At 44.0% G+C, this 13,386-nt stretch overlaps 3 protein-coding genes across 3 annotated transcripts in view; 1 reads left to right on the plus strand and 2 right to left on the minus strand.

Moving 5' to 3' along the window:
- The window catches only part of LOC120870471 (histone H3.1-like), an 8,018-nt gene extending 1,168 nt beyond the window's left edge, over positions 1-6,850 (minus strand). Inside the window, exon 1 of the mRNA XM_040250135.1 lies at positions 6,520-6,850. Coding sequence (XP_040106069.1) covers positions 6,520-6,850 — 331 coding nt within the window. The remainder of the gene's footprint in view (positions 1-6,519) is intronic.
- Positions 6,851-7,896: 1,046 nt separating this feature from the next.
- Positions 7,897-8,305, minus strand: LOC120870423 (histone H2A type 1). Its single transcript, XM_040250086.1, has one exon. It carries the CDS (start codon positions 8,303-8,305, stop codon positions 7,913-7,915), a length of 393 nt encoding a protein of 130 aa, XP_040106020.1. The 3' UTR covers positions 7,897-7,912.
- A 282-nt stretch (positions 8,306-8,587) lies between these two features.
- On the plus strand, positions 8,588-9,026 carry LOC120870441 (histone H2B type 1-C/E/F/G/I). The gene has a single exon (XM_040250105.1). It carries the CDS (start codon positions 8,608-8,610, stop codon positions 8,986-8,988), a length of 381 nt encoding a protein of 126 aa, XP_040106039.1. The 5' UTR covers positions 8,588-8,607; the 3' UTR covers positions 8,989-9,026.
- Positions 9,027-13,386: the final 4,360 nt, after the last annotated feature.

The following is a 13,386-nucleotide window of genomic DNA, read 5'->3' on the forward strand; positions in this document are numbered from 1 at the left end:
ACCCCTGGCCAGGATGGGCCCCCCCACCCCTCCCCCCCCCCCCCCCCCCCCCCCCCCCCCCCCCCGCCATCACCATCTTCCTCTTTCTCTCCTTTCTTGAATTGAGAAATCAAGTGCATCCCAAAATTCTGTGCCTTTAATAGTATCTTTAATAAAGCGCTGAATGTAAAGACCAGGAACGATTTTGTTCCAGGAATTTAAAAAATAAAAAACTTTCAGATGTTTCCTTGACTCCTGGCTATTTGAAATGACCTTTCGAGCCCTGGCTTGTCTGTAGCAGATTTCATTTCTCCGAGAAAATGCCTTCTCTAACACATAACACATGTACTTTTTCTCTTTTTCCGAGCCTGAGAAATGTTTACCTTTTCTCTTTCAAATGTGTGTGGTTGAGTATTTACTACTTGAGCAAATACCTAATATTATTCTCCAAATTTACTTTATAATCTCTGTAAATACTATATGTGCAAAAGACTGCATGCCCATCTTCTATTAGTTAATCCATTTCTTATTGAGTTACTTGTCTGGCTTTCTTCTTCCTCCTCCTGTTTAGTAATGGAATCTGAGTGCTTAACCTTGAAGATGATATTGGGTGCGTAATCTCAACAATCCTCTTGCCTTGCAACTATAGAAAAACCAGGCAGCTTTCTGCCTTGTTACCTAGCAGTTGTTGAAGAGGGTGTTTGCTATGACCAGTGCATTATCTTGGCAAAATTTTGTTAGCCTCTGACCTGCTTTGTTTTGTACTCCAAGGCCAAATTTGCCTGTTACTCCAGGTATCTCTTGACTTCCTACTTTCACATTCCAGTCCTCTATAATGAAAAGGACATCTTTGGGGGGTGTTCTAAAAGGTCTTGTAGGTCTTCACAGAACCGTTCAACTTCAGCTTCTTCAGCATTACTGGTAGGGGCATAGACTTGGATTATTGTGATATTGAATGGTTTGCTTTGGAAACGAACACATATCATTCTGTCGTTTTTCAGATTGCATCCAAGTACTGCATTTTGGACTCTTGTTGACTATGATGGCTACTCCATTTCTTCTAAGGGATTCTTGCCCACAGTAGTAGACATAATGGTCATCTGAGTTAAATTCACTCATTCCAGTCCATTTTAGTTCACTGATTCCTAAAATGTCTACATTCACTCTGGCCATCTCCTTTTTGACCAGTTCCAGTTTGCCTTGATTTGGGGTTTAACATTCCAGATTCCTATGCAATATTGCTCTTTACAACATTGGACTTTACTTCCATCACCAGTCACATCCACAACCGGGTGTTGTTTTTGCATTGGCTCTGTCTCTTCATTCTTTCTGGAGTTATTTCTCCACTGATCTCCAGTAGCATATTGGCCACCTACCGACCTTGGGAGTTCATCTTTCAGTGTCCTATCTTTTTGCCTTTTCATACTGTTCATGAGGTTCTCAAGGCAAGAATACTGAAGTAGCTTGCCATTACCTTCTCCAGTGGACCACATTTTGTCAGAACTCTCCACTATCACTCGTCTATCTTGGGTGGCCCTACATGGCATGGTTTATAGTTTCATTGAGTTAGACAAGGCTGTGGTCCATATGATCAGATTGGTTAGTTTTCTGTGATTGTGGTTTTTTCATTCTGTCTTGTCCCTCTGATAGATAAGGATAAGAGGCTTATGGAAGCTTCCTGATGGGAGAGACTGACTGAGGGGGAAAATGGATTTTGTTCTGATGGGCGGGGCCATGCTCAGTAAATCTTTAATCCAATTTTCTGTTGATGGCAGGGCTGTGTTCCCTCCCTGTTGTTTGACCTGAGGCCGAACTATGGTGGAGATAATGAAGATAATGGCGACCTCCTTCAAAAGGTTCCATGCATGCATTGCTGTACTCAGTGCCCCTGACCCTGCAGCAGGCTACTGCCAACCCATGCCTCCGCCAGACTCCTGGACATTCACAGGTAAGTTTGGGTCAATCTCTTTTGGGGTCACTGCTCCTTTCTCCTGAGTCCTGGTGCACACAGCATTTTGTTCGTGTCCTCCAAGAGTCTGTTTCCCCAGTTCTGTGTAACTTCTGGCTCTATGGTGGGGTTAATTGTGACCTTCTTCTAGAGGACTTCTGCCATATGATTATATAACAACAAAGTATGTTACTCGAGGACATGTTTCTCCTTCTTAACAGGAACCTTCTGATTAACCTTGTTGATTTAAGATGTATGTTGTGGGAGTGGGTCTGGTAAAAATATATAAGGCCTTGATAAGACTAGCAAGTGGGGCACTCTCTATCCCCCTTCTGATGTCTATGTCAGAATCTTTCTTTGTTCTTTTTCACTGTAATAAAACTTCTGCTACACAAAAGTTCTGAGTGATCAAGCCTGGTCCCTGGTCCTGAAGCTAATTCTTTGGAGATCACAAATCCAAGACTGTTCACCATAAGCTATCATTATTCTTGCATTGTTCTTCATTCAAAGTTAGTTTATTTACTAGTAATTAGTGCCTTTCTTAATTCTCATTTCTCCTGTCCTCCAAACACATATGTTTAGGCATAAACACACAAAGACACATGCAGACATACACTAATCCAAAACTAGTCCTTTAGAGTGTTTTCCACTCCATGAGCTTAACTTCTCAAATCTTTTCTTCCATTCCATAGAGTCCTACTTCTCAACACAGATTGGCCTTTTACCAAGTCAGAATCTTAAATATGAGACAGGCAAGCACAAAATGTTCCTTCTTCTTTGGTTCTACCCCAGAGGAATCACCATCCTTGCTTTCATTCTCAAGGGTTCCTCAAGCATCTATGCCTCCATGTATTATTTCAGTTAAAGAAATTTGAGGGTGTAGAATCTACTGGCCCCTTCATGTTATTACACCTTCTATTATTTATTTTTTGCCCTGCATTTTTTGGGATCTTATTTGCCTGAGGAGGGATCAACCCTGAGCCACAGCAGTGAAAGCACCGAATCCTAACCACAGGGCTACCAGTGAAGTCCCCACTCTGCCCTGCTTGTGTCTGCTCATGACTTGGAGCCAGAATTGCAAAACCCTTTAAGAAACCCCTTACCTTCTCCCGAGGCTCTCTCAAGGCCTAAATGTATTCTCTAATATACACAGCTGTTCATGCCTAACACTCTCTCCTTGTTTTGCCTTACCTTGTTTCCAAAATTCTGTAATACAATGTGACCAATAATGGTCTTCATAGTCCATTCTATCGCCTAATTTAGTAACTTTTCATGCCTAAATATATCAGATAATAACTGCCAGAAACTCTGATTCCCTTTCATTCACTTCACCTTACTAGCATCTCCAGGGTTGGATGGATATTGAGAAAATAAAAATCAAGATAAAGATTGGAGTCCATGGAGCAGGAATCCCCTGCTGTCTTGCCCCCTTGGGTTTACAATAGGGTCAGAGGCTACGAACACTGTTCCTAGGCTTCTAATCTTTAAAAGCAGACTGGTTTTTTTGGCTGTTTCTATTTCCCCAAAAATCATATGTTGAAATCTAATCTCTAATGTGAGGGTATTTGGAAGGTAGGGTTTTTGGGAGGGGCTTAGGTTTTAAGTACAGGACCTTCATCAGTGGTATTCATGCCTCTATAAAAGAGACCCCATTGACTCTTCCACACATAGAGAAAATAGCCATCTATGAGTTAGGAATAGGGCTCTTACCAGACACTAAATCTGACAGCTCTTTGATCTTGGACTTCCCAGTCTCCAGAGCTGTGAGAAATACATTTCTATTATTTATAAGCCACCTAGTCTGTAGTATTCTGATAGAGCAGCCTGAGCAGGCCAAAACTTTTCTGAAAGTCATGTTTTTAAAAAATACTCAGAGTTGGTGCCTTTGAATTTAATGGTTATTCTAATTTCTTTCTTTAAGAATTTTTGGACATTTCCTAAAACCACCTTTTCTACAACCAGCCTTAGGCTTCTAATAGAGCATGTCCTCACTGAGCCATAGTACACTTCTTAACTTCAGATCTCAATTGGCATCCAAATCCCAGATGTCCTTACTGAGAAATTGCAAAATGTTAAAACAGCCTAACTTCTGCCTTTCCACTTAAAGGAAAACAGGCTTTTCTACCTAGTTCAATTTTTTCTTTTTCTTAAACAATTACTTTATTTTCCTACAGACATGGGAGGCTTATACAGATCTCATTTCCTTTGAGGGTTTGTTCAAAGAATCCCAAACTGAGATCTATTGGCTTTGTCTTCCCAGCACTTGGCTACCTTCAGAAAAGACAAACTTTTCTAGAGCTGCTGCTGCTAAGTCGCTTCAGTCATGTCTGACTCTGTGCGACCCCACAGACGGCAGCCCACCAGGCTCCCCCATCCCTGGGATTCTCCAGGCAAGAACACTGGAGTGGGTTGCCATGTCTTTCTCCAGTGCATGAAAGTGAAAAGTGAAAGAGAAGTCGCTCAGTCGTGTCCGACTCTTCGAGACCCCATGGACTGCAGCCTACCAGGCTCCTCCTTCCATGGGATTTTCCAGGCAAGAGTACTGGAGTGGGGTGCCATTAGTGAAGGATTAATATGTATATTCTCTAAATCTGGGGAACTATCACCAAGCTCACAAATGAAAACACATGTGAAAATACTTTAGAAACTATAAAATTTTATATAATTCTTGTCATCAGTATTATACCTACTCCCCATAGAATTCAAGAAGTATCTTGGATGAAATACTCAATGCAGGAGGTGGGAAGCACTCAGTAATTACCTGAGGCTATCTTGTGTCTACAGTGTTGCAAATCAGCACTACATTCATTCAAATAGAATTTGATGAGCACCTGCCTGTGTCAGGCTTTTTCTGTTCTGGAGAACCATCAGTGAATAGCGTGAATTTTTTTTTTCCCCCTTATGATATGTATATGGTGATAGAAAAGGGGCAAATTTTTACATTTAAAACAGTTTCACACAGAGTAGGAGAAACATCGTTTGACAACCCTTATATGCAGAATCTAAAAAAGAAATGATAAAAAGAGAACTTATTTACGAAACAGAAACAGACTCACAGACTTAGAGAACAAACCAGGGGGAAAGGATAGAAAGGGAGTTTGGAATCGACATGTACACACTGCTATATTTAAGATATTAATAGATAACCAACTAGGACTTACCTACTTGATAGTACAGGAAATTCTGCTCAATATTTTGTGGGAGCTTGGATGAGAGGGGAATTTGAGGGAGAATGGATATGTGTATATGAATGGTTGAGTCCCTTTGCTAGCTACCTGAAACTATCACAACATTTGGCTATATAATCAGCTATACTTTAATATAAAATAAAAAGTTACAAAAATAAAACAGGTTCACACAGACTTAGGAGAATACTCTCCTGGTCCTAGAATTTCATAGGTGAGAGTGTGATATCAGGTATGGGATAAGCCGACAAGTGGTGTGGAGGGCATTACTGCCTCAAACAGGCTCACTGTGGCTTCTACCTCTAGACAGTCACCAGATGTTGATGGCATGCATGACGCCTGTCATGAGTATTCATTGGAAGGACTGATGTTGAAGCTGAAGCTGCAAAACTTTGGCCACCTGATGCTCTTGCCAACTCATTAGAAAAGGCCCCGATGCTGGGAAAGATTGAAGGCAGGAGGGGAAGGGGACCACAGAGGACGAAATGGTTGCATGGCATCACCAACTCAATGGACGTAAGTTTGAGCAAGCTCAGGGAGATGAAGGACAAGGAAGCCTAGTGTGCTACAGTTCATGGGGTCGTAGAGTCGGACAAGACAGCGACTGAACACTGACGCCTGTGGATTGCTCCTTGTGCTTGTCTGTGTTCGTGAAAGCTGGCAAATAAAAGCCAGAGGACTAATTTGTTAATTTCCCAATATAAAATCTTAGAATGGGGGTGAAGAATAAACAGCTCAGAACTTGATCGTGCAGGGTTACCACGTGCTACCGCTAAACAGTGAGAAATGCAGTTCTCAAAAGGGCTTAGTTTGTTGAACACCCTGTAGCCAGCTTCACCGGATTCATTATTTTTTGTTGTATAAAACAATCATGATTTTCAGTTACGTTAGAGGTCTGCCCACTATTGCTAGATCCTGGGTCACATTGCTTGACTTAACCTAGATATCTCTGCCCCTCCTTGGACCCTGGACAGTTTAATCAGTAATTGACTAGAACTTAAAGATACTTGCCCTTCCAAGCACTGAGATTTTTACACTGGAAAACTCAAGACAGGGCCCAGGTAGTCTTATGGGTGGAGACACTCTTGCCCCTATTAGCAGTAATCAGTAAGCTTATGAAAATAACTTACAAAATTGTCACAGCGTGCTCAGCCTTGGCAAGTGCACTTCATACCTGTATTGTGACTAAGATAATGTAGTTTCTAGATAAAATTTTTTCGGCTTTAGGGAAAAAAATTGTGTAACAGCTGTTCTCAGTGAAAACAGAAGTGGCTCTTAAAAGAGCCTTTGGGAGGAAGCTAATGCCCCCAAGCCAGTTGAGGATAGTTTATGCTCTCTCCCCGCGGATGCGGCGAGCAAGCTGGATGTCCTTGGGCATGATGGTGACACGCTTGGCGTGGATGGCACACAGGTTGGTGTCCTCGAAGAGCCCCACCAGATAGGCCTCGCACGCCTCCTGCAGCGCCATCACGGCCGAGCTCTGGAAGCGCAGGTCGGTTTTGAAGTCTTGCGCGATCTCGCGCACCAGCCGCTGGAACGGCAGCTTGCGGATCAGCAGCTCCGTAGACTTCTGGTAACGGCGGATCTCGCGCAGAGCTACCGTGCCGGGCCGGTAGCGGTGCGGCTTCTTCACGCCGCCGGTGGCCGGCGCGCTTTTACGGGCCGCCTTGGTGGCGAGCTGTTTGCGCGGGGCCTTGCCGCCGGTGGATTTGCGAGCCGTCTGCTTTGTGCGAGCCATAGCTTGAACAGTAGTGTCGCGAAAAAGGCAACTGAACAACTGGTGCCAGGACGAGACTTTATACAGATGATCCGATCCTGATTGGCCAGACTTGGCTGGAGTAACCTGATTGGGTAAAAACCGATCTTCATTTGCATCTTATCCTGAACAGGTTTTGTTTTCTGTACTCTTAAATTTGTGTTTTGTATTTTCTTTCGCAGGGAAGAATTATGGCTGCACTGTATCTTGTCTGAGTTTTTGGTTTTTGACTGAAATATTGATTTCACCAGTAAAAAAGGAATTTGGTCCAGAATTTTTGTAAGTCAGGGACTAGTTGTTCTAAAAGATATTCATTTTCACTGGGGTCTTTTTCCCTTTTCAGATAATATGGGGGGAAATTACAGCAAACTAATGTATTTGCTAATCTAAAAAGTTAGTTCCACTTCATAACTGAATCAAGATCTGCATTTAATGTTTGTATCAAGACCTAAAATAAAGTTTCAAAATAGACCGGCACACTGGTCCTATGAAGACACAACTTGATTTGCCCAGTGTGGTGCAGGGAAAGGGGGGGTGGGGAGGGGGTTTGCTGTGTGCCTGAATACTAGTAAGTGGTTGTCTAACTTAATTGATTTTGATGCAAATGGTTGGACTTCAATATGTAAACTGCGTACTGACCAGAAGGCCTGGAGTGATGCTAGGTTTACCTTGAACAAGTGATTAGGTGTTTTTGTAAATAGGTAGCACTGAAAAAAAATATTTGAGAAGTTTTAACTATTGGACCATTGGGTTCTCATAAAGACCCAGAATCAAAATTGGGTTTAATGCTGGAACAAAATAATCGTCAGAAATGTTTCTTGGCTGGCAGTTATGGTTTTACAGTGGAGTAAACTGAGAATTGGTCTTTCTTTACCAGATGTCAATGCATGTTCAGTCAATAGGAGCCTACATATTCCATTTACAATACTGTAATCTCAGCCAGGCACGACATGGTTTCAAGAGAGTGCTCAGTTCCTCCACAGAAGTTATGGGTGGCTCTGAAAAGAGCCTTTGTTCTTAGAGGTTGAAGTATGAATTTAGACCTTATTTGCCTTTCGCTTTGTGATGGCTCTCAGTCTTCTTGGGCAGCAACACCGCCTGGATGTTGGGCAGGACACCACCCTGAGCGATGGTGACTTTGCCCAGCAGCTTGTTGAGCTCCTCGTCGTTGCGGATGGCCAGCTGCAAGTGACGCGGGATGATGCGGGTCTTCTTGTTGTCCCGGGCCGCGTTGCCCGCCAGCTCCAGGATCTCGGCTGTCAGGTATTCCAACACCGCCGCCAGGTACACCGGGGCCCCGGCCCCGACCCGCTCGGCATAGTTACCCTTGCGGAGAAGGCGGTGCACTCGGCCTACGGGGAACTGGAGCCCGGCCCGCGAGGAGCGGGTCTTGGCCTTGGCGCGAGCTTTGCCGCCTTGTTTGCCACGTCCAGACATAGTGCAGTACTCAGAAGCTACACCAGAAATAACTAAAGCAAAGGAACTCACAATTTATAGCCACAGTGCGCGCGAAAAAGCAGCCGTTCCATTGGCCAAAGTTGCCTTAAGTATTTTAAAAGAGACAAACGCAATTTCTTACAATGCGTTCTCTTATTGGACAATGTTGCCATTAACGTCATCGCTAGTATTCACCAATCAGATAGAGAAGTTTACTAAGACTTATTTGCATATGGGGTTGTGACTACAAAAGAGACTCTATGCTCCCTTTGTTTTTTGGAAATTTTGTAATTTCTGTCAGCATGCCTGAGCCAGCCAAGTCCGCTCCGGCCCCGAAGAAGGGCTCCAAGAAGGCGGTGACCAAGGCGCAGAAGAAGGACGGCAAGAAGCGCAAGCGCAGCCGCAAGGAGAGCTACTCCGTGTACGTGTACAAGGTGCTGAAGCAGGTCCACCCGGACACCGGCATCTCGTCCAAGGCCATGGGCATCATGAATTCGTTCGTGAACGACATTTTCGAGCGCATCGCGGGCGAGGCGTCGCGCCTGGCGCATTACAACAAGCGCTCGACCATCACATCCAGGGAGATCCAGACTGCCGTGCGTCTGCTGCTTCCCGGAGAGCTGGCCAAGCACGCCGTGTCCGAGGGCACCAAGGCCGTCACCAAGTACACCAGTTCCAAGTGAGCCGGCTCGCAGCCCTGCAAAACCCAACGGCTCTTTTCAGAGCCACCTACAGTTTCAGAGAAATAGCTGGTGCACTTGCTTGTAGCCTAGTTTCACTCAGAAAACGCTGCTGGTTTGACGGCGGAAAACGAGGTACATTTTAAAGCTCTCCGCAAGCAATTTTGGATAAGCATTTAGGCAGTGTATTTTTGCCTGGAAAATTCCATGGACAGAGGAGCCTGGCAGGTTCTGGGGCCTCAGTCGATCATGGCTCTGCAACAGAGCGAAAAAACTTGCCATGCAAATATAGTATGGGTTATTTGCCGCCCACTGAAATGGATTTTCAGTTTTGCCCTCAGCTACAATGGCACCCCACTCCAGTACTCTTGCCTGGAAAATCCCATGGACGGAGGAGCCTGGTGGGCTGCAGTCCCTGGGGTCGCTAGGGGTCCGACACGACTGAGCGACTTCACTTTCACTTCTCACTTTCATGCATTGGAGAAGGAAATGGCAACCCACTCCAGTGTTCTTGCCTGGAGAATCCCAGGGACGGGGGAGCCTGGTGGGCTGCCGTCTATGAGGTCGCACAGAGTCGGACACGACTGAAGTGACTTAGCAGTAGCAGTCCAGTACAGCAACCGAAATTTCTTTTTTTCAAAGCGAGTAACGCCCCCACCTCTGATTGGGCAGCAGGACTATTTGAAAAGCCCGCCGTGGGTTGCAATTGGCCTGATACTCTGCCAACAGTTTTGCCCGTTTTGTAGAGCTTTTCTCGAAAGTAAATTCCTAGCTCTGTCTTGGAATGCACAAGCCTCGGGATCCTAGAGCCATAAAGCTGAAAATTAAAGGTTCTGTGTTCTGCAGTCGGATCCTGAGCGAAATTGCCTCTTTGTTTCTATTTCCCATCCTCTGCTGCTGCTGCTAAGTCGCTTCAGTCGTGTCCGACTCTGTGCGAGCCCATAGACGGCAGCCCACTAGGCTCCCCATCCCTGGGTTCTCCAGGCAAGAATACTGGAGCGGGTTGCTATTTCCTTCTCCAATGCATAAAAGTGAAAAGTGAAAGTGAAGTTGTTCAGTCATGTCCGACTCTTAGCGACCCCATGGACTGCAGCCTACCAAGCTCCTCCATCTATGGGATTTTCCAGACAAGAGTACTGGAGTGGGGTGCCATTGCCTTCTCTGTTCCAGAATAGGTACTGCAACATAACCCCTGTCTACGAAGATCTTAGGGTGAGTTGGAATGATTTATGGGAATATTAAAGGTCCGGGACGGTACTTAAAGAGAAAATGTTGAACAAGAAACCCAGCAGCTTGGGAAAGCCGCGTTCTTCCAATGTTTAATCAGGACGCAACGGAAGGGAAACATCCAGGACTCATTTGGCCGGGGGAGCAGTTTTCTGGTAGTGTCCTGAGTCCACAATTAAAAGTCCCGCGAAAGAGGTCAGAGAACACAATATTAAAGAGCAGAGCATGTTTATTTAACGCATGGGCTAGTTAGAATTATTAGGGAATGGAATTTCTCAAGGCATGATCGAAAGTCCTTCAATTCCCCATTCTTCTGCATCTTTCATTAGTGCCTAAATTCTTTTCAGTTGGAATCACTAACATCTTCCGCTACCCTGGCATCCCCTTTCACCAACAAATGATTGCTTTTGTAATTCTTTTTTTTCTCCGCATTAACAGCAAAATAAGCCCCTACACCCATAACCCCACTTAAGAGTGTAGCATTTAGTGTCTTTCCCTTTGTTACTTCCCTTAAAGTTGGGGATGTGGACCTATCTCAGATGAACAGTTTTGTCCCTGTCACAGGCAACAAGCCGCCTCAAAGTTATGCCAACATGTCAATGAGTCCTGCAAAATATACAGGGTTTGTCATTCACTCTTTTTCCGGTACCTGCGCCCCTGTCATTAGGTCTTGGAAGCTGGCAAGAGCAGTCCCCTAATTTCATCCTGAACCCATCGACTTCCTATTCATCGCCTCTATTATTTGCTCTTTCTGAGATTTTTTTTCCTTCCACTGTTAAGAGATCTGAGGGATAATTACCGTCAGTGGGTGATATAAGTATTGCCCTCTTCTGCCATCTTGTGGCAAGGAAACAGAAGGACAGATTAAGGCCTTGGGTTCCGGATCCAATTTAAATGCTTCAACTTTTTACTGACAGTATATTGGAATAAGTAAAGTGATCATTTCTTTCTCTGTTTAATCACTGGATTTAAGTTAGCTTCCCCAGAAATCACTTGTGGGCATGAGAGAGAGGGAGAGAAGTATTGTTCTGTGGTCTGGTCAGAGCTGTCCAAATAAAAAGAAGTCAAAAATCAAACATTCTGCACCTTAAAATAAATAAAACAAGACGGTCATGGACACACTAGCTCTGGTCCTCAAACAATAAATATTTGAATATTTTCTGTAAATCTAAACACCTGACAAAATCCTGATTTTTGCTGGGAGGGAGCATGAATTTTCCACTTTGAGAAGATGTTCGATCTATGGTTACAATATCCAAGAACAGTCTTAAAATTTATTCTTAAATAGAACCCAGAAGAAAATAGTGAATTGTTTAATCTTTCTTGACAAACGTTTTCCTTTGGATTAATCACATATGCCTCTGGTGATCTGTGAGATTAGAAAACTTGCTACTGAGGATAGTACTTTAAGAACCACCTCAGATGGAAATTGTATTTGCCATGGGCATCAGTGTAAGCAGATTGAAAATGAAATGACATTTCACCTGGCACCTGAACTCAATATAGTGATTCTATACAGTTATAGGACTTTAATGTGGAAAAAAATTCAGTTGATAAAATGACAGGATTTCTAAAGACTCCGTTGCCAGGTTGACAAAGAAGTTGCCTTTATATTTTATTGTTAGTTAATTTATTTGGCTGTACCAGGTCTTAGGCTGAGGCCCCCAGGATCTTCGATCTTTGTTGTAGCGTGTGGGATCTAGCCCCCTGATCAGGGATGGAAGCCTGGCGCTCTGTGTTGGGAGTGTGTTGTCTTAGCCATTGGACCATCAAGGAATTCACTTTAGAACCAAGTGAAAATCAAATATGACCCTTTGGCCTTCCATTCCAGACATTTATGTAGATAGATGTTAGGTATTCTCATGTTTGGTTATAGATTGTTGCATAGAAATAGGCTTAATTAATGGTATTATAAAGAAAAGCCTTTCATGTAGATACTTTATCAACCCTTTTGAATAAGCATTGTGTGATTTAAATAAAAACTTCATAATATGACTTGTTCTCAGGCTCTAGGTAAATAAAAATTATTCATCCAAAGAAAAAAAGGGAGGTTAGGGGAACGGGAGATATGCATATCAAATTCATGATGCTAAGTCACTTCAGTCGTGTCCGACTCTGTGCTACCCCATAGACGGCAGCCCACCAGGCTCCCCCGTCCCTGGGATTCTCCAGGCAGGAGTACTGGAGTGGGTTGCCATTTCCTTCTCCAATGCATGAGAGTGAAAAGTGAAAGGGAAGTCGCTCAGTCGTGTCTGACCCTCAGCGACCCCATGGACTGCAGCCTTCCAGGCTCCTCCTTCCAGGGGTTTTCCAGGCAAGAGTACTGGAGTGGGGTGCCATTGCCTTCTCCCAAATTCACGATAGAGTTACCCTAAGAAAAGGGATGTTAGGGTTGGGGGTGCAGCTGAAGGGTGCTTTAATTTTATGTGTTGTTGTTTTCCATAAATATAAAAGAAATTTGTAGTGAATATATATCACAATGTTAAACAGTAGATGGATTTTGTGTGGTCATTTTTGTACCCTTGTAATTTTTTAAAAGGTGAAAAATAATAATGAATAGTGGTGTTTGGTGTATTTGAAATTGTAGCTTTTCTACAAACAAGCAGTGCCTAAGATGTGACAGGCCACGGTCTAGATACTACAGCAATCACAGGGGGACAAAATATTGAATGAATAAAGTAAAATATACCTTTATACTACATAGTGATGTGTGAAGGAGGAAAACAGAGCAGCAGGGAGAGATTTTTGAGAATTGTTATTTTAAATAAATTTCAACTCCCTTTAACCAAATTTCTGAAACTGAAATTAGCTATATATGGTTTTAATTCTAAATTTAAGTTCTTGTTTACAATACGATAGTAGGTAAGATGGGTTAACACTAATTCTCTGATCTCTGAGATACGACACCTGACATTAAAACCTTTCTGATTTGTGAATTATTTTCGTCTCAAAATTTTCTTGGAATAAAAGTTTACTCCTGTATTACCCACGTTTTCATTAGGTATAGAAAAACGGGCAACAGGGCTGCTAAGACTACAGTCCTTCATTTCCTCGAACCACCGCGCCCTAACCCTAACCCCCCCCCGGGGGCGCCCCCCCCCCGCGCGCCCCCCCCCGCGCGCGCCCCCCCCCCGCGCGCCCCCCCCGCGCGCGCGCCGGGGGGGGGGGGGGGGG

The sequence above is a fragment of the Oryx dammah genome, unplaced genomic scaffold (genome assembly GCF_014754425.2).
Source record: "Oryx dammah isolate SB20612 unplaced genomic scaffold, SCBI_Odam_1.1 HiC_scaffold_11, whole genome shotgun sequence".
Classification (NCBI taxonomy): domain Eukaryota; kingdom Metazoa; phylum Chordata; class Mammalia; order Artiodactyla; family Bovidae; genus Oryx; species Oryx dammah.

Bases quoted from the DNA above. Each gene is read 5' to 3' on its own strand.
- LOC120870441 (XM_040250105.1), top strand. From the start codon at position 8,608: ATGCCTGAGCCAGCCAAGTCCGCTCCGGCCCCGAAGAAGGGCTCCAAG.
- LOC120870423 (XM_040250086.1), bottom strand. From the start codon at position 8,305: ATGTCTGGACGTGGCAAACAAGGCGGCAAAGCTCGCGCCAAGGCCAAG.